We start from the raw sequence: 25,627 nt of genomic DNA, 5'->3' as shown, positions 1-25,627 counted from the left end.
GAGTAGGCAATAAATGGTGGATTCATGTGTAATTGGACTGCAAAAGGTGGCAAGACGTAACTGGGACTACATAAGGAAATCACATCCTACAATTCTAGTAAAGTTACAAATGCAAACATTCGAATGATTTTTAGTATGCACTACCAAATTTTCTATGATAACAGGTTGCCAGCAGTTCTTAAGCATACACAACCATTGCCTATATAAATCAGCACCGTTTCAGGAATCTCGCTTGGACGTATTTCAAAGTTACAAACATTTGGCTCTGTGTCCAAACAAATATCTTGAGCTCTAATTGCGTTACTTTCACAGATAAACCCTTGTTGTTCCCGGACAGTACAAGTTTCCAAATTCACAGTTTCCCACTTCTCACCAATTTGACGGGCCCATTCTCTATGCTTAAAAGGATAGAGAATAGCTCCATCACGATTCAGCCCGAATGCAATGATGGCGAATATGGAATGCACTGAAGCATTATGTATCATCAGCACAAAGGCTCTGGCTGTGTTTGTGCTGGGGTCATAGCTAAAATGTACCAAGTTCCACCAGGATTGGAATTCTCCTTCAAAGTCAGTGGCACTATCCCAAATTCTTTGCCGAATTTCAGTAGGAAAAGTGCCTTCCTCGCCTTCTCTGATAATTGAGGCAGCAACAAACCGCACCCACAGCTGAGCCTGGATACAGCTGAGACCTAAAGAGATGTTATTTTGTGCAGCACCGAGTTCATCAGTTATCGGTTTGCGGTCATTTGCATTTACCTTTTCCCAATTTGCCAAAATGTTTGATAGGAACCATTGTTGGGTTCCCAAAGCTGTCAAAGATGACTGCAGTGGTTGCTGTAATTTGGTGACATCTCCAGACGTAGTAGCCAGTTTATTCCTCAGTACTTCTGAATCAATGCTACTGAAAATTCCCAATCCTGCTCCCACAACGCCCATTATGTCTCTTGTCATTCGTTTGTTAAAAGGGTTCAGGATAAGCGGTGGTGGAGTAGCAGGTGTCACAATAGTCACATCAAATTCCCCCCAGTATTTTGTATTGTTTTTACCACACATGATTTTATGGGAAAACTGTACAGCAATTAAATGGAGCCAACAATTCTGATTTTAAATTTTACAAAGTACAACACGGCCGTGAGGTCTTGTGCCATAACTGTGTACAAGTTTGATGAGGGATTCAGCAATGAATTTATGTGTTATTGTAACCATGAAGCTTTGTCATTTCAATCTTGTTGGTTTAGTTCAAGTAAAATTATACCAACAGTCAGTAAGTATCAGCAGTGTTATCATGGGTTATCTAGTTCTTCATGTCCCTCGGTGCTCTTCTGTGAAAAGTAAACGCAACAGAGTCTGCCATGAAGAGGCAGGAAATTAAAATGATGAAACTATCTAGCATGTGTGAAGCTACCCACCGCATGGCAAAATTCTCTTACCTTGCGATAGTTCAAATTTCTTGCCACCTCTCTCTTTTGCCATACTGGAATTCGGTTAACTTCCCAATCATTTTGCTGCCAAAAAGGAAGCCACTCTGTACATCCCTGAAACACAGCATAAGAGTCAGTGTAGATGCAAACAAGAGAGGTATTGTGTACCTCACACTGGAAAACACTCCAGGCAGCCATCAGTTCCCCAACGTGAGCACTGCCTTCTCCCTCAGTAATGATTCATTCATCAGAAGTGTGGAGGGCTACTGCTCTGTGTTTCCACACCTTTCCCTCTGGTTTGGCAGAAGCATCAGTGAACCAAGAATTTGCTGATTGTTCAGAGGAGAAAGGAGGGGCTACTTTAATTGCCGAGGCAGCTTTGTCTTGGCTGCTCCCCAAGCTCTCAGTTTCTTGTATAGCCCAATGTTTTATAGCAACTTCTGTTATTGAGAAGATGTTACAATAATGTTCAATCTGGGCATACCACTTCCTAGCTGAGGATCTATGGGCCACCGCGTCAGGCAGGGGAGCCCCAGTAGTGACCACTACGATCACTTTGAAAGGACCTCTTAATGTAATTGGTCGTTGCCCTACAATTTTCTCCACTTCTATGAGAGCTAAGCTAACCGCAAACAGTCATTTAACCCAGATAGCGTATCTTTATTCAGCATCTTGAAAGCCACGGAACTACAAACAAATAACAGGCCTTGTAGGACCATCAGGGCCTTGTTGCCATATGTGAACTGACAACCCCGAGATGGGGAATCCCCACTCTACCTGGAAAGGGTCTGTGGGGTGAACAGGGCCCAGGGCTTGATGAGCTGTTGCTTCAAAAATCAGCACTTGCAGTGCTTCCTCCTGAGAAAGAGTCCAATCCCATTTCACCCCTTCCCTCAGCAAGTCATAAAGAGGCCTGGCAATTATTGAAAAGTCTGGAATGTGTTTTCTCCAGAACACTAATAATGTCCACATTTTATGGCTGTTGGCAGGACAACGCGAAGGTGAACCTGGTGTCTGCTGAGAAGGGGTTGTATAGGGAGAAAAGGGAATGGGGCCCAGAGTGGGTGGAACCATTTTTGGTACATTGCTCTGCTTCTTTCAGTGGGTCCAGAAGTTCTAAAGTTTTAGTGTGTTCCTCTCTTAGAGCACTTTCTAACAACTGTTTCTCATTTTGCAACAAAGAGCACTCATGTTTTCAACAAAGATACTTGTTCCTTTCTTCATTTAGTTGTTCTGGCAAAATTTGAACTCATTTTTGTAGAGAATTTATAATTGTAGTCTCCTCATTTGTTTGCTTGAAGTGATTTTCTAGAGCTGCCCTAAGACAGGCTCCCAAAACAGAACAGAGTACAGTTTTATTTTTGTACAGTTTGAATTTTGACTCCCTTTGCAGAGAACATATTCCATCAATCACATTTTCTAAATTATACCAATTATTTGGTGCCCACTCTTCTCCTCCCTGAGAGGGTCTGGCACTATATATAGCTAATAGAGCAAAAAATGCAGCTTTATTTGTTGCACTGCAATTTTCACTCATTTTATGAAGGGGCAAGTAAAAACCACTGCAGGGAGGCATATCACTTAAGTTACACACACGCGCACACACACACACACACACACACACACACACACACACACACACAACTTTTCTCTGTGTTCCCTTTCACTTCCCTGTGTGGGTGAAGGGACCGAAGCTGCTTGGGAGGCACTAGCTTCAGTACAAATCTCTGGTTGTCTCTTTGCTACACCAAGCAGTCAAAAAAACCACAATAAAAACCAACAAAACAGTCCTGTCTTCCACACCAAGAGATCCTAGAGTGAAATTCTACAGACAGAGCCCTCAAACAAGTGTGGGGGTGCTCTCCACCTAGGCCTGTGCAGTTTGCAGGAAATCTGAACTTGCCCCCCTTGCTTTCTGGACAAGCTCACTCCTTTTGAGGTGACCAGCTAGGTGCGGCTGGAGCAAGATGTCCTTCCCCTATTACAGACTACACACAACCTTGCAGCCCTTCTGTCTGTCATAATCCAGTCCGTGATGCCAATTTAATGTCACGATCCGCCAATCCAGGCGGGGATCGTGATGCTTTGTTTTGATCTTGAGGTGCAAGACACAGAGCAGGGGGACAGCAGTATGCTTCAATATAGCACTTTATTTGATGCTAACAATTCAGTTGTGCGACAGAGGGGAGAGTTTAAGGAAACAAAAGGGGAAAAGAGGGGAAGGGAAATAGCTACCAAGGGATGGGACGGAGTCCTCGTGGTCTTCGGCCAATAGACGTGTCTTCCTTACGTGGGGAGATCTCAAGAGGCTTCTCCAAAGAGTCACCGTTTTACAGTCTTTTCTCAAAGTGAGCGATGTCTGGCCAAGAGGTGGGGAGATTTATGGACTATGGTGTGCTCAGAGAAGCAGGTGCCAATCTGACTGGGCTATTGTGGCCTCGAAGAGCAGTGCACCATGACGGCACAGCACAGCACAGCTGCAAACAGTTATTTGGTAAACCTCTACCTCGGCCAGGCCAGAACTGTTCAAAGGCAACCAGGCCAGAAAACTCCTGTCTGGAGCGAGTGGGGTTCACCAGGGTCTTCTTGTGATGGTCGTGAGGCAAATGAGGGAAACTTCGGACCGTCTCTTCCAGATGACAGGAGATGAATTCCCAGAAGTGGCTGTAACGGCCATCTATGGGGTTGGGAGCATTTTGGAGTCTGGGGATGCTTTTGGGGTGAGCCAAATGGGTGCTGCGGGGGCACTTAGAGATCCTGGGAGGTCTGGGGGACACATACGTGACATGTGGTGGGTGGACACTGGGGTTCTGTGAAGCCCAGGGCATGACGGGCGTTGTTGTCCCAGCTCCAACGGGGCTCAACTGGGCCGTGGGGCATGACGGGAGCCACAGGCAAAAACAGAAAAGATGGCGCCGACACCAGGCACCGCCCCCAAAGTGCCAAGACCCAGCACTGATTGGTTGTGTGCAGTGATGGGCGGGAGTCTTGGCAAATGGGAGGCACCAGAGGCAGGAGCCCACTCCATCCCCAGTACAGCCCCGTACAAACCCAGTGCCCCTCCAGGTCATCCCAGTACACCCCAGTCCCACCCAATACACCTGGCTTAGTTCCCAGTCCATTCCAGTTCCTCCCCGTATTATCCACAGTAGGCGTCAGTGTCCCCCAGCCATCCCCACAGTGCGCCCTGTGTCCCTAGTTTGTCCCAGTACTTCCAAGTATCAATCCCAGTATGTCCCAGTAGTTTTCAGTGCAACCCCACAGTCCATCCCAGTCCACCCAGATTCCCCCTCAGCATTCCCCATGTTCCCACGTTGACCCACTCCTCCCCAGTATCACTCCCAGTATGTCCCAGCGTTTCCCACAGTGCTCCCAGTGTTCCCCAGTATGTCCCAGTTCTCCCAAATGTTTCCAAGGAAACCTGACCTTCTCACGGTTGCCGTGGCACACAAACCCAGCCGTGGGATCAGTGCAGTGTCCATGGCCCTGTACAGCCCCTGGCAGTGGCCCAGTGCAGGATGCGATGATGATCCACCCGCAGAGCTGGCCCAGGGCAGGCTCTGCAGTGCTTTTGGTGGCACCTTGGGCAGGCACACTCCTGAGGACTATGTCTGTTTGCAGTGGAGAAAATTAGGAGTTTTAGATTGTTTAAAAAAATTAAAAAGGGAAAACATCTCTTTGCCTGAGCGCAGCCAGTTCTCCAAGCAAAGCAGGTTCCAGATGAGGGAGGACAGACGGGATGGGGCTGGGCAAAGTGGAGCAAGGTTGTCCACACTGGGTCAGACCTCAAGGAACAGCTTCTCTGAGCAGGCCAGACCTGCCAAGGAGAGACCCTGGATCAATATCAACCACACAATGCTCTAATCACCTCTGCTCTAAAATCAGCAGTAATAAAATACACCCTTTAAAACTCCAATGGATATTTCTCCATAACTGCAGCAGAAAACCTTCCTCATGGACTGCACCAGACCAGAGGGAAATCAAGGCAGAGCCGTGGTTTGTCAGGACTTGCTTGATCCCAGTGAGCCCCGTGGTGCTTTTGGTGCTGAGACCTTGAACCTCAGGGCCTAGGAGGAGATTGCACAAACCCTTTGAGGAGTCCAATTCAGAAGAACCTTTCAGCTGCTGCCCATGCCTGTGCCTTGGGCTGGCCCAGACTCCTTCTGGGGGATGTGTTGCACCTCAGCCCTGCTCTGGGAGAGAAATTCCTTCTCCTTGTTTCCAGTCTGGGCCTCCACAGCTGCCCTTGGTATTAATTGTTTCTTTCTCTGGATATTCTCTGTCAAAAGAGCCATCATCTCTGAAACTGCCCATCAATCCCTCCCAGGGCTCTCCTCTGCTGTCCTCAGTCTCCACTGAGCACAGAACTCCTTTCTCCACTCCTTTGACCACTATCAAATGGTCATGTGCTTGAGGCCATGGGCACCTGGACAAGAAGGACAGTTCTTTTCCATAGAAAGGAACGTAGGGAGCCCCAGTGTTTCAAAGGCAGGGAAGAGTCGGCCCTCAGGAAGCCAAGGTAACCTACATAGTCCTGGCAGCTTTTGTCTGGGAGCTATCCTTGTATATATCCAGAATTTCAGAGGCAGTATCCCAATCTTGGCCGTCAAGGACTGTGCTTGAACGATGTTTTATTCTCCATGGAAAGAAAAGGCTCAGGGGCTGCCCCCGGGGTGCGCGGGGCTTGGCACAGGGCTGAGAAGGCAACGGAAAAACGGAAAAACGGAAAAACGGCCATGGGGACAAACGGCCCCAGGGCTTCAGTTGCAGCAGCAGCAGCAGCAGCGGCAGCAGCAGCAGCGGCGGCGGCGGCAGAAGCAGCAGCGAATCAAGCGACTTTGTCGACCCTCTGGATCTCCTCTCCCCCTCCCGCAGTACCACAGCCTCTCTCAGTCACCGTTTCCCGGTGTCTCCCTCCTCTCCCAGTCTCCCTCTCCCCGTTCCGAGCCGGCTCATGCCCCCAGCCCGCCCTCGGCCCCGGGCGGGGCTTCCCCGTCCCCGACCCCGACCCCATCCCCGGCCGTCCTGCCGCGGTCTCTCCTCCGCCCGGCTCTGGCTGTACTGGCAGTGGCGCTGCTGGGCGGGGATCAGTGCCTGGTGCGGCATCGCCTCCCTTTGGCTCCGCCTGCCCCGGCCCCGGCCCCGGCCCCGGCCCCGGCCCCGTCCCGGCCCCGGCCCCGGCCCCGGCCCCGGCCCCGGCCCCGGCCCCGGCCCCGGCCGCAACGTGGATCCCAGGCCCGGTCCCGGTCCCGGCGCCGGCTGCTCCCGGAGCCCGCAGAGCGCACACAGGGCGCGGCCGCTCCCGCCGCCTCCGTTGGGGCTTCCCCGGCCCGAGCTCCGCCGCTCGGCAGCGCGGCCGCTGGCCCCGAGCCGCCGCTGTCGCGTTCCAAAGAGCGAACGCCAGGGGCTGCCCGGCCCGGGACGGCTGAGGGGCGCTCGGGGCCCGTGTCTGGCCCCGGGCCGAGCGCTGACAGCCGCGTCTCGCCGGCAGGGAAGGTGGAGCACGGCATTAAGGAGCGCTACCAGCTCGGTTCGCTGCCGGGGCGCGGCGGCTTCGGCAGCGTCTGGGCGGTGACGCGGCTCTCGGACGGCGCCCCGGTGAGTGGAGGGGCCGGCGGCGGGCGGAGGAGGAGGGGAAGAGCAGGAGGAGGAGGAGGAGGAGGGGTCGGGGAAGGATGGGGCTCGGCAGGGCGGGCGGCGAGCTAAGCCCTCTGCTCCCCTTGGCTTGCAGGTGGCCATCAAAAGGGTGCCACGGAACCGCGTCCGACACTGGGGTGAGCTGGTGAGTGAGCGGGGGTCAGCGGGAGAAGCCGGGGCGTGCTGGGTGGGCATGAGCCGAGGCCCAGCAGGGTGGACAGCGCGTGTGGGGCCAGCAGAGCATCCCGGGCTGGGTGAGGGCTTCCCGAGCCTTGGCACGGCATCAGCCCCGCTGACGGCATCGTGGTCCTCCTGCAGCCCGACGGCACCAGCGCACCAATGGAGATCGTGCTCCTGGACAAGGTGTCCACTGGCTTCCCTGGTGTTGTCCAGCTGCTGGAGTGGCTTGAGCTCCCCAGCGACATCCTGATGGTGCTGGAGCGCCCGGAGCGGTGTCAGGACCTCTGTCATTTCATTCGGGCACGGGGGTTCCTGTCCGAGGAGGTGGCGCGGCAGCTGTTCCGCCAGGTGCTGGAGGCCGTGCAGCACTGCACCAGCTGCGGAGTCCTGCACAGGGACGTCAAACCGGAGAACATCCTCGTTGACCTGGCCAGCGGGCAGGCAAAACTGATTGATTTTGGCTGTGGCACCTACCTGCAGGACACAGCCTACACTCACTTTGCAGGTGAGCCCACACAGCGCCGTCTTCCCGCTCCCAGCATCTCCTGGCCCAACAGCTCAGGGCCCAGCCTGGCTGTGGGAGCGTGGACTCTCCTTTTTGCTGCCAGTCATGGCACTGAGTCTTCAGCTGAGTTGCTTTCCACTGAGGGCGGCTGGGGGGACAGCTTCCAGCCCTGCTGGCAGCCTTTGCCAGCCGCTGTGCCCAGGACTGGGGCTGGGGCAGCCAGCCTGACAAAAACACCCATGGGTGGGTGTAGTAGGGGAGCAGGGGAGGGGCAGAACCTGCGCACCCGCTGTTTTGGTGTGCAGGTGAGAAAGGGCTTGCACTACTGTGCTCGCCTTGTTTGCCTTGGCCTCATAATTGTTTTTTGGGGCAATGCAGGCAGGGAGGATGGAGACATGGATTTCCCCACCACTGAGTGGGTTTTTCCTTGTCATGCTCAGGCCTTGCTAGGGCTTCTGCTGCCCTCTTGCAGCACCAGTGGCTTCTTTTCCAAGCCCAAGTTTGTACACACGTCCCAGGTGCTGGCCAGAGGCAAGGGGTCACACCATGTGCCATTGGTGCAGCCCTAGCATGGCCAAGGATTCTGGGGCCAGGCTCTGGGAGCAGCAGCATTCCCCTGATGAACTCCATCTCTGTCCCATAGGAACACGGTCCTACAGCCCCCCGGAATGGACCCGCTTTGGCTGGTACTATGGCAAGCCAGCTACCATCTGGTCCCTGGGCATCCTGCTGCACCAGATGGTCTGTGGGAAGCACCCTTTCAGGAGGGGCCGGAACATCAGCTGGAACCATCAGCTCTCACTGCCACAACGGCTCTCTCAAGGTGAATCCTCATCTCTGGGCACGGGGGGAATGGGAGGCAGTGCTGGGAGACAGCAGTGGGCTCGTGAGCATCCCGCTCTGGCAGCTGCTGAGCACGTGGCACAGGTCCTGCTCTCCTGCTCTCCTCCAAAACAAAGAACTGATGGGAGGCTTTAGGCCCAGCTCTGAGCACACGCAGCATGGCTTGGGCATGGGAATAATGGGGCAAAGCAGACTGCAGCCTCCTCCAAGTGACCGGTGGTTTCTGCTTTCTCTCTCCAGACTGCCAAGATCTGATCAAAAGGTGTTTATCCATGCTCGACATAGAAAGGCCCTCATTAGAAGACCTGCTTTGTGACCCTTGGATGCAGCAAATTCACCTGACGTAGAAGAAGGGAGAGAGCCACAGGCGCACTTTGATGCAGTCATCTGGTAAGTTCCAGCTCCACACAGGCCTTGGCAATCAGAAGCAAAGAAGCCCAGACTGTTTTGTCCTGCCTGTGCCACTGCACCCAGGTCATCAGATGGGAACACCCAGCCCTTGGGCTGGAGCTGAGCTGCTCTCTGCCCAGCACTGTGGCCACCATCTGAGCTGGTTTGGCTTGTCCTGGTTCACTGACAGCTGGGGCCCTGGGCAGAACACTGAGAGCCTGGTCTCCCCCCCAGGGAAGGAGAAGGAGGCCCTGGAGAAGCTGTAGCAGGTGGGGCTGCTGCTGCTGGGGACAGCGAGGATGACATCAAGGATGACAACCTCTTCCTCCACCTGGCCACTGGCAAGCTGAAGATGACAGACTTGGATTCTGGCACCTTCTTCAAAGCCAGGCTCCACACAGCAAATTTACAGATGAGTCCAGACCCAGGGGGATGCTCCCAGATTTGGGCATTGCACAGCCTGCCCCGGAAACAAAGGTTCCCCCTTTGCTGGGGAGGATAAAATTGATTCTTCTGTCGTCTGCCAAGCTGCCTTTTGGCAGGACTGGGGGATGGGCTGGGGTGGGTACGAAATGGGAGTTGGCTCCTGGCCCTGCCAACAGCCCCCAGCACCCACCGTGCCCCAGCTGGGGCTGGGGCAGCCAGCTTGACACAAACAAAGCCCCGTGGTGGGAGCAGAGGTGGGGCTCCAGAATTGTGCTTGGCTGCTTTGCTTTGCAGGCAAGGAAGGGCTTGGGCTGCTCCACTGCCCTTGCTTGCTTTGGGATCACCATAACTTTTGCGGCAGCGCAGGGGGAAAGGGAGAAAGCACGGGCTTCTCTCAGCCATGGGTGGCTTTTTCCCTGGCATGTAGGGTTGGGCCTTCCTCAAGCCCTTGATAGAGATAAGATTTTTTACCATTTCTCTTTTCCCCCCCTTTGCACTGTAACCTATTTTCATTATTTTGTTGTTTGTTTCTCTAAAGGAAGTGTTCCAGGTGGGGTCCAGTGTGGATCAGGAGGTGCTTGGGACCAGCTGCGGTGTGGACGGGCCGTGCGCTTGGAGAAGGCTGAGGACATCGTTTGGGACCAGCTTTTCTGCCAGCAGCGATGGCATGAGGTGAGTCCCCGTCTTCTTTGCATGGTGGGATAAGAGCTTTTGGGAAATGGCAGCAAACACCGGAGCATCCTGCTGTGGCAGCTGCTGAGGAGGAGGATGTGCCATGGCTGGCTGCAGGCTGGGCACATGTCCTGCCCTACTGCTCTGCTGCCCAATGAGGGGCAGCAATGATGGGCAGCTTTGGGCACTGCTCTGGGCATGGCCAGCGTGGCCTGGGCACCGTGGGAGCTGGGACAAGGGTGAGCCTTCAGGAGCCTTCAGCTGACGGGCAATTTCTGGTTTCTCTCCTTGCAGCCGGGCCCTGTGGATGCTGAGGCTGCTCTGGGCTCTGCCAGGGCTCTGCTGCAGCTCAGCACCGGGCCCGAATCAGCCAAAGGAGAAATGGTGTGACCTGCAGCAGAGACTTGCTTGAGCATTTTGGCAACGCAGCTCAAGTTTGCAGAGTGTACACCTCCAAGGGAAAACAAAGTAAACCTGTTCAATACCTTCTGAAATGAAATCAATCTGGAACGACCCCAAATGACATTTTCAGCTTGCACAAGCTGTAGCTCAGCCCTCCTCTGAACAGTTCTCTCCCCCACCTGCCTTTTACTTCACAACTGCTCCCTCCTTTCCCCCACTGAGTTCCCAGCCCATCACAGTCTCCATCACGTTGTTGCCTTCCTTGATGCCCCTCACCACGAGGAACACTGATCCCCAGGCTTAGGATCTCATGCTGTCACTGGCTGAAGAGCAGCAATGTCTCAGAGGTCCAGTGAGATTTTAGTGTCATTCAGAGCTGCTCTCCAGCCCTCAGTTCTCCTCACTGCTGAGTTCCCACTCCCTTTTCCTCGTCCTTCCAGCAGGATGAACTCTGTGAATCCCCCTGAGCTTCCCCACTCTTCCCAGCCCACCCATGCACCTCAGTTAGGCTGAAGCTGAAGCTTCTTTGTCTCCTCTGGCACAGCAGTGCAGTCCCCTGTGCAGGGAGCCCCAGCCCCAGAGCACAGCACACAGCAGTGCTGGGCTGGACCAGCTCCCCTCCACCCCTGCCTTGGCTGTCTGTGGCAACTGAATGCTCCCTGTTTGGAGCTGTCATTGCAGGACGGCCCCAGGGCAGAGCCCAGCCGGGCTCCCACTGCATCCCCTGAAGCTTGGGGCAGACACTGGGCCCTGGGCTGAGGTTCGTGGGGAGCACCCAGAGCTGTGGCTTGCAGTCAGTGTTTGCAAGCCTCGTGTTCTCATCTCCTGCAGCCTGTGGGGAAAACAACCTGTGCTGCCAGGCCAGCACTGCCCCTCTGGGCAGGGACAAGGCTGAAGGGCTTTCCCATTTCAGAGCAGCCAGCATTGAGCCTAGGCAGGGCCTGGCAGGGCTGGAGCCAGGTTTGTCTCCCGTCCAGGACTCACTGCTCACCCACCCCCACTGTGCTCACTTACCCATGGACAGAAGGGTCTGTCTATGCCAGGGGCTCTGGGATGTCTCTGTACCCATGGACTGAAGGGTCTCTCTGTGCCAGGGTTTCCATGATGTCTTTGTACCCACGGGTGTAGAATGAACACAGAGACTGAAAAGTGTCAGTCACGTTGCTTTCACACTCCTTCTTTTCTGTACAAGACACATCCATGTACTCCACCATGTATGGCTATATTAAAAGGGTTGGAAAGGATAGAGATTTCCCACCGAGCTCTAACTTTGGCATAACTCACCTTGGAAGCCAGTGGCCGGGGGATTTTTTTCACAACTCTGTGAGTAGGTGTCCAGGAGCTGAAGGGAGCAGCATTTAGAAGCAATTTCATGCCGGATTTCTATGCAGGAAGTGGAGTTGACAACCATCTGCATCTCTGCAGCTGTGCTGGGACTCTCTTCCCTCCACCTCTGCTCACAGGCACTGCCCCTGCAGGGACAGAAAAGGGTGAGGAAGACCTGTCTTGGTCACACAGGGCAGAGCAGGACGCTTTATTGTACCTCAATGCACAGTGATCATGCCTCTTTACTGTCTGCTTAACACAAACACAGTACCTGCTGATGTAGCAATACTGTGACTAAAGGCATCCCTCTATGGAAAATATTATCAAAAGATAAGAAATGAATAGTAGAACACACCAAATAGAGTAACAAAAAAGACACTTGGCACAAAGCAGTCTGGGCAGTCTGTAATGAGTTCCATTCTTAAGTTTATACAGACAACAAACAGGCGCTTTATTAATAGTTTCTGGAAAGCACAGAGTTGTTATATTCCTCAGGGCATCCTCAAGCTCAGGCTGTAGAGAAGGGGGGGGACAGTTTTGGAGGCACCACCAAGTAGAGAACCGACAGTGCCAGACCCAGGGATGGGCACCAGGGTGGCACAGGTGACCTTTAGGTTTTGCAGGGCCCAGGCACAGAGCCAGGGCTGAGGTCACACTCTGTGGGCTGAGGCAGATCCCCAGCCAGAAATCCCCCCCTGACCCAGCAGCTCTGCAGTGGTGGCCACCAGGCCAGCTTGCCAAGGGAGGCTTGTGGCCATGCCCTGCAGGGAGCTGCTGCTGCCAAGGTGCCTTTGGCGTCTCGGGCTCTCCCTGGCACAGGTCCCACCACGGCACTCTGCTCTCGTGCCCAAGCACAAAAAATTCTGTTTAAACAGAAATATGATTAAGAAAATGTTCTTCTTCCACATCCAGACCACGCTCCTGAGGAGCCTCCAACCTTTGCTCAGCCTGGCCACACACTCACCCACTGAAATTGCCCACAGCTGGGCTTCACTCCCTTTCCAAAACACCAAACTTCTTGGGGGAGAGCTGAGAGGAATCATGTAAATGTGGGGGACCTCATCGTGGAGCTACCAGTCCCCAGCCTGACTTGCTTGGCTTTAGGATTGTTCTTTTTGTGTCACTGGGTGCAGGGAACGCACAGGGGCAGCAGAGGACAGCCAGACCCTTCCTTGTCCACTGGACATGTGAAAATCCTTATCCCCACTCCCGTCTCTGCAGGCACTGCTGACCTAGTCATCCACAGAGGCAGTCAGGCATTTCTGTCACACAACACCCACCAGCTTTTCAGCCATACAGGGCTGGGGACTAAAAGGACTTATTAGAGATGCACTGAGGGCTGCTGGGCTGGAGTGGGAGGCAGGAGAAAAGAAGAGGGTCCGTGAGAAGACCTACGGGGAGCAATGGGGTGCAGGAGCTGCTGTGCTCCTGCCCAGAAGCACTGGGGTCCTGGCCAAGAGGCACAGCTGGGGCAGGGGCTGCATTCTAGGTCATCCAGGGTGGTCCTGGGGTGACAGGGATCAGAAGGCAACAGGGGCCCTGGAGAAAAGGGTTCCCTGGGAAAATTCCATGGGGCAGGGGTGTTGTCTAGGGTATCAGTAGGGGTGCACTGGGCTGTGCTAGGACAGACTGGGATTGCCTGGAGTATGGTGACCATGTGCAGATAGGGTCTGAAGCCGGCAGAATTCATGATGCCCACAAGCAGGGTTTTCAAGATCTCAGCATTCTCTTAATCGGTCTCCAGAAGCACCAGGAGACCTTGCAGGTCCCTGGGATGTCCCTAGTGCCAGCAAGGGGCGAGAGGACCAAAACTGCCCCGCAATTCCTAGAGAGGATGCCCTCCAATCCCCACACCCCACTCACCTCCCAGAGATCATTTTCCATCCCTTGCAGAAGTGCCTGGAAAGGGTAACAAAGGTTTGATGTGGACTGGGCCTTGTGGGACTGTGGGGAACACAGGTGCAGGGATCAGGGTGGAGGGGGAGACAATGGGATGGGAATTGAGGGCCTCCAAGGATGATCAAAGACACTGAAGTGGGGTGACCTGAAGAGCCCAAAGGACTGGGCTGAGGGTAGGGAGGGGGCCCTGTTGGATGCCGGGGAGAGGAAAGGAATTCCAAAGGAATTCCACTGTAGGGACACAGGATTGCAAGGAAGTGGCTTGATGGAGACAGAAAAAACAGCATGGATGAGGGGAAAACCAACAGGACTGGAAGATGGTTTGGGAGTAGGCAAGGAGTCCAGGAATGGCATCAGGAGAGCCCTGCGTGGCCAGGGAGAAAGGCAAAGCAGTGAGGGGGAAAAGGGAGGAAATGGAATTGGGAATGATCAGTGGGAGGGCATTAGAGCAATACAACAAAGAGGAAAACGTGGTGAGGAGATGTCTGAGAGGGCCAAAAGGATGGGATGGGAGGCTACAGGGCAAGATCATGATATCAGGCCTCACCTTGGCCTGTAGTGAGGGACACAACAGGATAGAGAAGAGCAGGGTCACACTGAGCACCGTCACCTTCATCTTCCTCTTGCACTTGGCAGCGCTCCCTGAGGCTGCACCAGGGCAGGAGCACCTTCATCCCTGCCGGGGCTCCTCCCTGCCCCCTCCCCAACAGCCCCCAGGCTAAAGCCTAGCTTGGTACTGACCCCAGCACTGGCTGGGAGCCCAGCACTGGCACAGACTCCATCCCACCTGCTGCACAGATCCAGCCCCTCCCCTGGCATCTCTCCAACTTCCTGCATGGGGCAATGGCCCTGCAAGGGCCTGAGTGCCTCTGGGGGCCAAAGGGTTGGGAATGGAGCCAATGGCAAGCGTATCCCTACTCCAACACAATCCATCCTTCAACAGTGCCCCAGAGCCAGGTCCCTGCATCTCCCAGTGCTCCTCCCCTCCTGGAGATTTCCCTGCAGGACACTCTAGAGCTGACCCCAGCCCCAAATATGGCATGTGGGAGGGGAGAACATGGGGTCATGGGCAATAGGATCAGCCACATAGCTGGGATCTTCAGGCAATGGGGAATGGTGATCACCTGCAGATAAGGCTGAGGCTTCAGGGATTGCTCAGTTGTAGCACTTCCCACGTCCACAGCATCCCATTTCCCAACCCTGCAGGCTCCAAACTGGTGCAGTCTCCAGCTCCAGAGCAGAGTCCAGAGGGGAATATCTCCCACCCTGCCCCTCACTCTGTCACACCTGCAGCCCCTTTGCCCTCTCAGAGCACCTGGTCCCTCTCTGCACAGCTGCCCCACACACCGAGTCCCAGGGACCCCATCCTCAACAGGGCTCCAACACCACCACTGGCCCAGGCTGGGAGCTGACCACCACTCCCCAAGGGCCCCGTCCCCACAGAGGGTCTCTGCAATGCCCTGGCCAGTGGAACACCAGGACAGTATAAATCCAGACACACACATACACGCGCACACACGGCTATAGGTTTGTCTGAAGGGTTTTGTTGATTATTCAAGAGAAATGTCGCTGGGCTCAAGAGAAAACAGGGGAGTCATTCAGGGATGATCATCTCCTGATGCCTCCGGAGCAGGCTGGACATGGATGTCACCAACTCTTGCAATCCTAAAGCACGGACACCAGAGGGTGACACAGGACACAACATGACAAGAGATGGACCCTGTCCTCACCCCTCTCCCTGGAAGCACTGCTGACCTACCCATGGAAAGCAAGAGCCAGGCGCTTCTGCCTCAAGGGACCCACCAGCTTTTCAGCACAGGGAGCTGGGGACAGAAACGACTTATTAGAGACACACTGGAGGCACTGGGCTGAACTGAGAAAAAAAGGGGAAAGTGAGGGGATCCTGGGGGAAGGGGCCTGTGGGAGCAATGGGGTGCAGGAGCTGCTGCTCTCCTGCTCAGAAGCAGTGGGGTCCTGGCCAAGAGGCACAGCTGGGGCAGGGGCTGCATGCTGGGTCATCCAGGGGATGCTGGGGTGACAGGGATGGGAAGGCAACGGGGAGTCCTGGTCAAGGGGGTTTCCTAGCAAAACTCAAAAGGTGCAGGGGTGTTGTCTGGGGTGTCAGTAGGGGTGCACCGGGCTGTGCTTCCAGCACAGGGATGACCTAGAGTACGGTGGCCATGCAAGGGGAGGGTCTGACACTGGCAGAACTCGTGGTACTCACCAGCGGCGTCTTCAGGATCACAACATTGTCTAAATCCATCTGCAGAGAGATCAGGAGACCTCACTTGTCACTGGGATGCCCTCGGTACCAGCAAGAGATGGGGGGACTAAACTGTCCCCCAGCTCCCTGAGGGGATGCCCTCCAATCCCACCCCCCACTCACCTCCTGGAGATCATTTTCAGTTCCTTGCAGGAGTGTCTGGGAAAGGAGGACAAACCATGGTTCTGGACTGGAACATGTGGGGCTGTGGGACAACAAGGGTGCAGGGACCAAAGGGGGGTTGCGTGGGGGGCAGGCAAAGGGATTGGAATTCAGGGCCTCCAAGCAGGTTGTGGTGAGGCAGCAGGGACCCAAAGGCACCGAGCTGGAGTGAACTGGGGAGGCCAAGGGACTGGGCTGGGGATATGGAAGGGGCCCTGTTTGGGATGCAGGGGAGAAGAAAGGAATTCCAGTGTAGGGACATGGGAGTGAAACAGAGGGGATTGGAGTGGGCAGAAGAAGTAGGACAGATGAGGAGAAGACGAGACTGGGACAGGGTTTGTGAGTGGCAGGTGAATTCACAAATGATGCCAGGAGACACCACTGCAGTGGCCAGAGAGAAAAGCAAAGGATTGAAGTGAAAAAAGGAAAGGAACTGGGAATGATCAGTGCGAGGCCATTCATAGACCCTGGGTGGGATAAAGAGGAGATCCCAGGGCGATTTTGCAAGAAACCAAAGATGGGAAGCTACAAAGGACAGCATGTGGGGACACCATGACATCGGGGCCTCACCTTGGCCTGTGTCAGGGGGCACAGCAGGATGGAGAAGAGCAGGGCCACACTGAGCACACACTGAGCCACCTTCATCTTCCTCTAGCACTGGCAGCACGGGTGGAGGATGCACCAAGTGAGGAGCACATTTATCCCTCACAGGACTCCTCCCTGTGCCCTCCCTGACAAGACCCAAGGCCAAAGCCTGGCTTGGCACAGCCCCCAGTCCTGGCAACAAGCCCAGCCCTGGCACAGAGTACATCCTACCTGCAATATGGATCCAGCCCCCTTTCCCAGCATCTCTCCAGCTTCCTGTATGGGGCAGCCGCCCCTGGAAGGGCCCAGGTACCTGGGGGAAGGGAGCTGGAGACAGGTGAATCCCCACTCCAACACAATCCATCTTCCACCAGACCCCCAGAGCGCTGGGGGATTGGGATCACCTGAAGATGAGGCTGAGGCTTGGAGAATTACACAGGTGTGGCACATCCCACATCCGTACCACCCCATTTTCCAGCACTGCAGGTCCCAGCTGGTCCAGTCTCCAGCCCCAGAGCACATTCCAGAGGGGAATATCTCCTGTCCTGACCCTCAGCCTGTCACACTTGTGGCCACTGTGCCATCCCAGAGTACCTGGCTCCCACTCTGCACAGCTGCTCTACATGGGGCTTGCCAGGAACCCCATCCCCAACAAGGTTCTCACTCCAGCACTGTCCCTGTCTGGGACTTGCCCACACCTCCCCAAGGCCCTTGTCCCCCCACAGTGTCTCTGCAATGCCCTGGCCCTGGGCCCAGCTCAGTGCTCACCCCGAGCAGGATGTGCCCATCCTGAGGGTTATTGGGGAGTGGGTGTTTGTCCCCAGGCAGCCACTGGGATCAAACTGGGCAAGCAGGTTTCAGCATTTTTAAACCAAAAGCATCATGGTCCCACTCTTCATTTTCCACTGGGAGCTTTGCTAACAGAGGCTTCTAGGAGATGTTTGAGCCCATTCCAGGCAGAGCCTCCTACTCCAGGAGGAACTGCGTTTCCTGTGCCATGGCCAGAGCAGATCCTGCTGCAGGAAAAGCCTCGAGCCAACCCCAACACAGGAAAGGGCTCGGGCACAAGAGCAGAGTGCCGGGGTGGGACCTGTGCCAGGGAGAGCCCGAGACACCAAAGGCACCTTGGCAGCAGCAGCTCCCTGCAGGGCATGGCCACAAGCCTCCCTTGGCAAGCTGGCCTGGTGGCCACCACTGCAGAGCTGCTGGGTCAGGGGGGGATTTCTGGCTGGGGATCTGCCTCAGCCCACAGAGTGTGACCTCAGCCCTGGCTCTGGCACAGCCCCTGTGCCTGGGCCCTGCAAAACCTAAAGGTCACCTGTGCCACCCTGGTGCCCATCCCTGGGTCTGGCACTGTCGGTTCTCTATTTGGTGGTGCCTCCAAAACTGCACCCCCCTTCTCTACAGCCTGAGCTTGAGGATGCCCTGAGAAATATAACAACTCTGTGCTTTCCAGAAACTATTAATAAAGTGCCTGTTTGTTGTCTGTATAAACTTAAGAATGGAACTCATTACAGACTGCCCAGACTGCTTTGTGCCATGTGTCTTTTTTGTTACTCTATTTGGTGTGTTCTACTATTCATTTCTTATCTTTTGATAATATTTTCCATAGAGGGATGCCTTTAGTCACAGTATTGCTACATCAGCAGGTACTGTGTTTGTGTTAAGCAGACAGTAAAGAGGCATGATCACTGTGCATTGAGGTACAATAAAGCGTCCTGCTCTGCCCTGTGTGACCAAGACAGGTCTTCCTCACCCTTTTCTGTCCCTGCAGGGGCAGTGCCTGTGAGCAGAGGTGGAGGGAAGAGAGTCCCAGCACAGCTGCAGAGATGCAGATGGTTGTCAACTCCACTTCCTGCATAGAAATCCGGCATGAAATTGCTTCTAAATGCTGCTCCCTTCAGCTCCTGGACACCTACTCACAGAGTTGTGAAAAAAATCCCCCGGCCACTGGCTTCCAAGGTGAGTTATGCCAAAGTTAGAGCTCGGTGGGAAATCTCTATCCTTTCCAACCCTTTTAATATAGCCATACATGGTGGAGTACATGGATGTGTCTTGTACAGAAAAGAAGGAGTGTGAAAGCAACGTGACTGACACTTTTCAGTCTCTGTGTTCATTCTACACCCGTGGGTACAAAGACATCATGGAAACCCTGGCACAGAGAGACCCTTCAGTCCATGGGTACAGAGACATCCCAGAGCCCCTGGCATAGACAGACCCTTCTGTCCATGGGTAAGTGAGCACAGTGGGGGTGGGTGAGCAGTGAGTCCTGGACGGGAGACAAACCTGGCTCCAGCCGTGCCAGGCCCTGCCAAGGCTCAATGCTGGCTGCTCTGAAATGGGAAAGCCCTTCAGCCTTGTCCCTGCCCAGAGGGGCAGTGCTGGCCTGGCAGCACAGGTTGTTTTCCCCACAGGCTGCAGGAGATGAGAACACAAGGCTTGCAAACACTGACTGCAAGCCACAGCTCTGGGTGCTCCCCACGAACCTCAGCCCAGGGCCCAGTGTCTGCCCCAAGCTTCAGGGGATGCAGTGGGAGCCCGGCTGGGCTCTGCCCTGGGGCCGTCCTGCAATGACAGCTCCAAACAGGGAGCATTCAGTTGCCACAGACAGCCAAGGCAGGGGTGGAGGGGAGCTGGTCCAGCCCAGCCCAGCACTGCTGTGTGCTGTGCTCTGGGGCTGGGGCTCCCTGCACAGGGGACTGCACTGCTGTGCCAGAGGAGACAAAGAAGCTTCAGCTTCAGCCTAACTGAGGTGCATGGGTGGGCTGGGAAGAGTGGGGAAGCTCAGGGGGATTCACAGAGTTCATCCTGCTGGAAGGACGAGGAAAAGGGAGTGGGAACTCAGCAGTGAGGAGAACTGAGGGCTGGAGAGCAGCTCTGAATGACACTAAAATCTCACTGGACCTCTGATACATTGCTGCTCTTCAGCCAGTGACAGCATGAGATCCTAAGCCTGGGGATCAGTGTTCCTCGTGGTGAGGGGCATCAAGGAAGGCAACAACGTGATGGACACTGTGATGGGCTGGGAACTCAGTGGGGGAAAGGAGGGAGCAGTTGTGAAGTAAAAGGCAGGTGGGGGAGAGAACTGTTCAGAGGAGGGCTGAGCTACAGCTTGTGCAAGCTGAAAATGTCATTTGGGGTCGTTCCAGATTGATTTCATTTCAGAAGGTATTGAACAGGTTTACTTTGTTTTCCCTTGGAGGTGTACACTCTGCAAACTTGAGCTGCGTTGCCAAAATGCTCAAGCAAGTCTCTGCTGCAGGTCACACCATTTCTCCTTTGGCTGATTCGGGCCCGGTGCTGAGCTGCAGCAGAGCCCTGGCAGAGCCCAGAGCAGCCTCAGCATCCACAGGGCCCGGCTGCAAGGAGAGAAACCAGAAATTGCCCGTCAGCTGAAGGCTCCTGAAGGCTCACCCTTGTCCCAGCTCCCACGGTGCCCAGGCCACGCTGGCCATGCCCAGAGCAGTGCCCAAAGCTGCCCATCATTGCTGCCCCTCATTGGGCAGCAGAGCAGGAGGGCAGGACATGTGCCCAGCCTGCAGCCAGCCATGGCACATCCTCCTCCTCAGCAGCTGCCACAGCAGGATGCTCCGGTGTTTGCTGCCATTTCCCAAAAGCTCTTATCCCACCATGCAAAGAAGACGGGGACTCACCTCATGCCATCGCTGCTGGCAGAAAAGCTGGTCCCAAACGATGTCCTCAGCCTTCTCCAAGCGCACGGCCCGTCCACACCGCAGCTGGTCCCAAGCACCTCCTGATCCACACTGGACCCCACCTGGAACACTTCCTTTAGAGAAACAAACAACAAAATAATGAAAATAGGTTACAGTGCAAAGGGGGGGAAAAGAGAAATGGTAAAAAATCTTATCTCTATCAAGGGCTTGAGGAAGGCCCAACCCTACATGCCAGGGAAAAAGCCACCCATGGCTGAGAGAAGCCCGTGCTTTCTCCCTTTCCCCCTGCGCTGCCGCAAAAGTTATGGTGATCCCAAAGCAAGCAAGGGCAGTGGAGCAGCCCAAGCCCTTCCTTGCCTGCAAAGCAAAGCAGCCAAGCACAATTCTGGAGCCCCACCTCTGCTCCCACCACGGGGCTTTGTTTGTGTCAAGCTGGCTGCCCCAGCCCCAGCTGGGGCACGGTGGGTGCTGGGGGCTGTTGGCAGGGCCAGGAGCCAACTCCCATTTCGTACCCACCCCAGCCCATCCTCCAGTCCTGCCAAAAGGCAGCTTGGCAGACGACAGAAGAATCAATTTTATCCTCCCCAGCAAAGGGGGAACCTTTGTTTCCGGGGCAGGCTGTGCAATGCCCAAATCTGGGAGCATCCCCCTGGGTCTGGACTCATCTGTAAATTTGCTGTGTGGAGCCTGGCTTTGAAGAAGGTGCCAGAATCCAAGTCTGTCATCTTCAGCTTGCCAGTGGCCAGGTGGAGGAAGAGGTTGTCATCCTTGATGTCATCCTCGCTGTCCCCAGCAGCAGCAGCCCCACCTGCTACAGCTTCTCCAGGGGCTCCTTCTCCTTCCCTGGGGGGGAGACCAGGCTCTCAGTGTTCTGCCCAGGGCCCCAGCTGTCAGTGAACCAGGACAAGCCAAACCAGCTCAGATGGTGGCCACCAGTGCTGGGCAGAGAGCAGCTCAGCTCCAGCCCAAGGGCTGGGTGTTCCCATCTGATGACCTGGGTGCAGTGGCACAGGCAGGACAAAACAGTCTGGGCTTCTTTGCTTCTGATTGCCAAGGCCTGTGTGGAGCTGGAACTTACCAGAGCCCTGCATCAAAGTGCGCCTGTGGCTCTCTCCCTTCTTCTACGTCAGGTGAATTTGCTGCATCCAAGGGTCACAAAGCAGGTCTTCTAATGAGGGCCTTTCTATGTCGAGCATGGATAAACACCTTTTGATCAGATCTTGGCAGTCTGGAGAGAGAAAGCAGAAACCACCGGTCACTTGGAGGAGGCTGCAGTCTGCTTTGCCCCATTATTCCCATGCCCAAGCCATGCTGCGTGTGCTCAGAGCTGGGCCTAAAGCCTCCCATCAGTTCTTTGTTTTGGAGGAGAGCAGGAGAGCAGGACCTGTGCCACGTGCTCAGCAGCTGCCAGAGCGGGATGCTCACGAGCCCACTGCTGTCTCCCAGCACTGCCTCCCATTCCCCCCGTGCCCAGAGATGAGGATTCACCTTGAGAGAGCCGTTGTGGCAGTGAGAGCTGATGGTTCCAGCTGATGTTCCGGCCCCTCCTGAAAGGGTGCTTCCCACAGACCATCTGGTGCAGCAGGATGCCCAGGGACCAGATGGTAGCTGGCTTGCCATAGTACCAGCCAAAGCGGGTCCATTCCGGGGGGCTGTAGGACCGTGTTCCTATGGGACAGAGATGGAGTTCATCAGGGGAATGCTGCTGCTCCCAGAGCCTGGCCCCAGAATCCTTGGCCATGCTAGGGCTGCACCAATGGCACATGGTGTGACCCCTTGCCTCTGGCCAGCACCTGGGACGTGTGTACAAACTTGGGCTTGGAAAAGAAGCCACTGGTGCTGCAAGAGGGCAGCAGAAGCCCTAGCAAGGCCTGAGCATGACAAGGAAAAACCCACTCAGTGGTGGGGAAATCCATGTCTCCATCCTCCCTGCCTGCATTGCCCCAAAAAACAATTATGAGGCCAAGGCAAACAAGGTGAGCACAGTAGTGCAAGCCCTTTCTCACCTGCACACCAAAACAGCGGGTGCGCAGGTTCTGCCCCTCCCCTGCTCCCCTACTACCCCCACCCATGGGTGTTTTTGTCAGGCTGGCTGCCCCAGCCCCAGTCCTGGGCACAGTGGCTGGCAAAGGCTGCCAGCAGGGCTGGAAGCTGTCCCCCCAGCCGCCCCCAGTGGAAAGCAACTCAGCTGAAGACTCAGTGCCATGACTGGCAGCAAAAAGGAGAGTCCGCGCTCCCACAGCCAGGCTGGGCCCTGAGCTGTTGGGCCAGGAGATGCTGGGAGCGGGAAGACGGCGCTGTGTGGGCTCACCTGCAAAGTGAGTGTAGGCTGTGTCCTGCAGGTAGGTGCCACAGCCAAAATCAATCAGTTTTGCCTGCCCGCTGGCCAGGTCAACGAGGATGTTCTCCGGTTTGACATCCCTGTGCAGGACTCCGCAGCTGGTGCAGTGCTGCACGGCCTCCAGCACCTGGCGGAACAGCTGCCGCGCCACCTCCTCGGACAGGAACCCCCGTGCCCGAATGAAATGACGGAGGTCCTGACACCGCTCCGGGCGCTCCAGCACCATCAGGATCTCGCTGGGGAGCTCAAGCCACTCCAGCAGCTGGACAACACCAGGGAAGCCAGTGGACACCTTGTCCAGGAGCACGATCTCCATTGGTGCGCTGGTGCCGTCGGGCTGCAGGAGGACCACGATGCCGTCAGCGGGGCTGATGCCGTGCCAGGGCTCGGGAAGCCCTCACCCAGCCCGGAATGCTCTGCTGGCCCCACACGCGCTGTCCACCCTGCTGGGCCTCGGCTCATGCCCACCCCGCACGCCCCGGCTTCTCCCGCTGACCCCCGCTCACTCACCAGCTCACCCCAGTGTCGGACGCGGTTCCGTGGCACCCTTTTGATGGCCACCTGCAAGCCAAGGGGAGCAGAGGGCTTAGCTCGCCGCCCGCCCTGCCGAGCCCCATCCTTCCCCGACCCCTCCTCAGCCTCCTCCTCCTCCGCCCGCCGCCGGCCCCTCCACTCACCGGGGCGCCGTCCGAGAGCCGCGTCGCCGCCCAGACGCTGCCGAAGCCGCCGCGCCCCATCAGCGAACCGAGCTGGTAGCGCTCCTTAATGCCGTGCTCCACCTTCCCTGCCGGCGAGACGCGGCTGTCAGCGCTCGGCCCGGGGCCAGACACGGGCCCCGAGCGCCCCTCAGCCGTCCCGGGCCGGGCAGCCCCTGGCGTTCGCTCTTTGGAACGCGACAGCGGCGGCTCGGGGCCAGCGGCCGCGCTGCCGAGCGGCGGAGCTCGGGCCGGGGAAGCCCCAACGGAGGCGGCGGGAGCGGCCGCGCCCTGTGTGCGCTCTGCGGGCTCCGGGAGCAGCTGGCGCCGGGACCGGGACCGGGACTGGGATCCACGTTGGGGCTGGGGCTGCGGCCGGGCCCGGGGTCGGGGCCGGACCCCGCGTTGAGGCCGAGGTCGGAGCCCACGTTGCGGCCGGGGCCGGGGCCGGGGCCGGGGCCGGGGCCGGGGCCGGGGCCGGGGCCGGGGCCGGGGCCGGGGCCGGGGCCGGGGCCGGGGCCGGGGCCGGGGCCGGGGCCGGGGCCGGGGCCGGGACAGGCGGAGCCAAAGGGAGGCGATGCCGCACCAGGCACTGATCCCCGCCCAGCAGCGCCACTGCCAGTACAGCCAGAGCCGGGCGGAGGAGAGACCGCGGCAGGACGGCCGGGGACGGGGACGGGGACGGGGACGGGGAAGCCCCGCTCGGGGCCGAGGGCGGGCTGGGGGCATGAGCCGGCTCGGAACGGGGAGAGGGAGACTGGGAGAGGAGGGAGACACCGGGAAACGGTGACTGAGAGAGGCTGTGGGACTGCGGGAGGGGGAGAGGAGATCCAGAGGGTCGACAAAGTCGCTTGATTCGCTGCTGCTTCTGCCGCTGCTGCTGCCGCCGCTGCTGCTGCTGCTGCAACTGAAGCCCTGGGGCCGTTTGTCCCCATGGCCGTTTTTCCGTTTTTCCGTTTTTCCGTTTTTCCGTTGCCTTCTCAGCCCTGTGCCAAGCCCCGCGCACCCCGGGGGCAGCCCCTGAGCCTTTTCTTTCCATGGAGAATAAAACATCGTTCAAGCACAGTCCTTGACGGCCAAGATTGGGATACTGCCTCTGAAATTCTGGATATATACAAGGATAGCTCCCAGACAAAAGCTGCCAGGACTATGTAGGTTACCTTGGCTTCCTGAGGGCCGACTCTTCCCTGCCTTTGAAACACTGGGGCTCCCTACGTTCCTTTCTATGGAAAAGAACTGTCCTTCTTGTCCAGGTGCCCATGGCCTCAAGCACATGACCATTTGATAGTGGTCAAAGGAGTGGAGAAAGGAGTTCTGTGCTCAGTGGGCTGGAGACTGAGGACAGCAGAGGAGAGCCCTGGGAGGGATTGATGGGCAGTTTCAGAGATGATGGCTCTTTTGACAGAGAATATCCAGAGAAAGAAACAATTAATGCCAAGGGCAGCTGTGGAGGCCCAGACTGGAAACAAGGAGAAGGAATTTCTCTCCCAGAGCAGGGCTGAGGTGCAACACATCCCCCAGAAGGAGTCTGGGCCAGCCCAAGGCACAGGCATGGGCAGCAGCTGAAAGGTTCTTCTGAATTGGACTCCTCAAAGGGTTTGTGCAATCTCCTCCTAGGCCCTGAGGTTCAAGGACTCAGCACCAAATGCACCACGGGGCTCACGGAGATCAAGCAAGTCCTGACAAACCACGGCTCTGCCTTGATTTCCCTCTGGTCTGGTGCAGTCCATGAGGAAGGTTTTCTGCTGCAGTTATGGAGAAATATCCATTGGAGTTTTAAAGGGTGTATTTTATTACTGCTGATTTTAGAGCAGAGGTGATTAGAGCATTGTGTGGTTGATATTGATCCAGGGTCTCTCCTCGGCAGGTCTGGCCTGCTCAGAGAAGCTGTTCCTTGAGGTCTGACCCAGTGTGGACAACCTTGCTCCACTTTGCCCAGCCCCATCCCGTCTGTCCTCCCTCATCTGGAACCTGCTTTGCTTGGAGAACTGGCTGCGCTCAGGCAAAGAGATGTTTTCCCTTTTTAATTTTTTTAAACAATCTAAAACTCCTAATTTTCTCCACTGCAAACAGACATAGTCCTCAGGAGTGTGCCTGCCCAAGGTGCCACCAAAAGCACTGCAGAGCTGCCCTGGGCCAGCTCTGCAGGTGGATCATCATCGCATCCTGCACTGGGCCACTGCCAGGGGCTGTACAGGGCCATG

At 56.2% G+C, this 25,627-nt stretch overlaps 1 protein-coding gene across 1 annotated transcript; it reads right to left on the bottom strand.

Moving 5' to 3' along the window:
* Positions 1-19,976: 19,976 nt before the first annotated feature.
* On the bottom strand, positions 19,977-24,476 carry LOC134055592 (serine/threonine-protein kinase pim-3-like). Its single transcript, XM_062511998.1, has 8 exons — positions 23,920-24,476; positions 23,406-23,745; positions 23,239-23,289; positions 22,699-23,065; positions 21,876-22,055; positions 21,518-21,615; positions 20,367-20,500; positions 19,977-20,031 (listed from the first exon to the last, which is right to left on the bottom strand). The coding sequence occupies exons 1-8, from the start codon at positions 24,474-24,476 to the stop codon at positions 19,977-19,979; spliced, it is 1,782 nt and encodes a 593-aa protein (XP_062367982.1).
* Between the last annotated feature and the right edge of the window lie 1,151 nt (positions 24,477-25,627).

This window comes from Cinclus cinclus, chromosome 33, assembly GCF_963662255.1.
Source record: "Cinclus cinclus chromosome 33, bCinCin1.1, whole genome shotgun sequence".
NCBI classification, from domain to species: domain Eukaryota; kingdom Metazoa; phylum Chordata; class Aves; order Passeriformes; family Cinclidae; genus Cinclus; species Cinclus cinclus.
The sequence above is the reverse complement of the archived record's forward strand: the minus strand, read 5'-3'. Positions and strand labels throughout refer to the sequence as shown.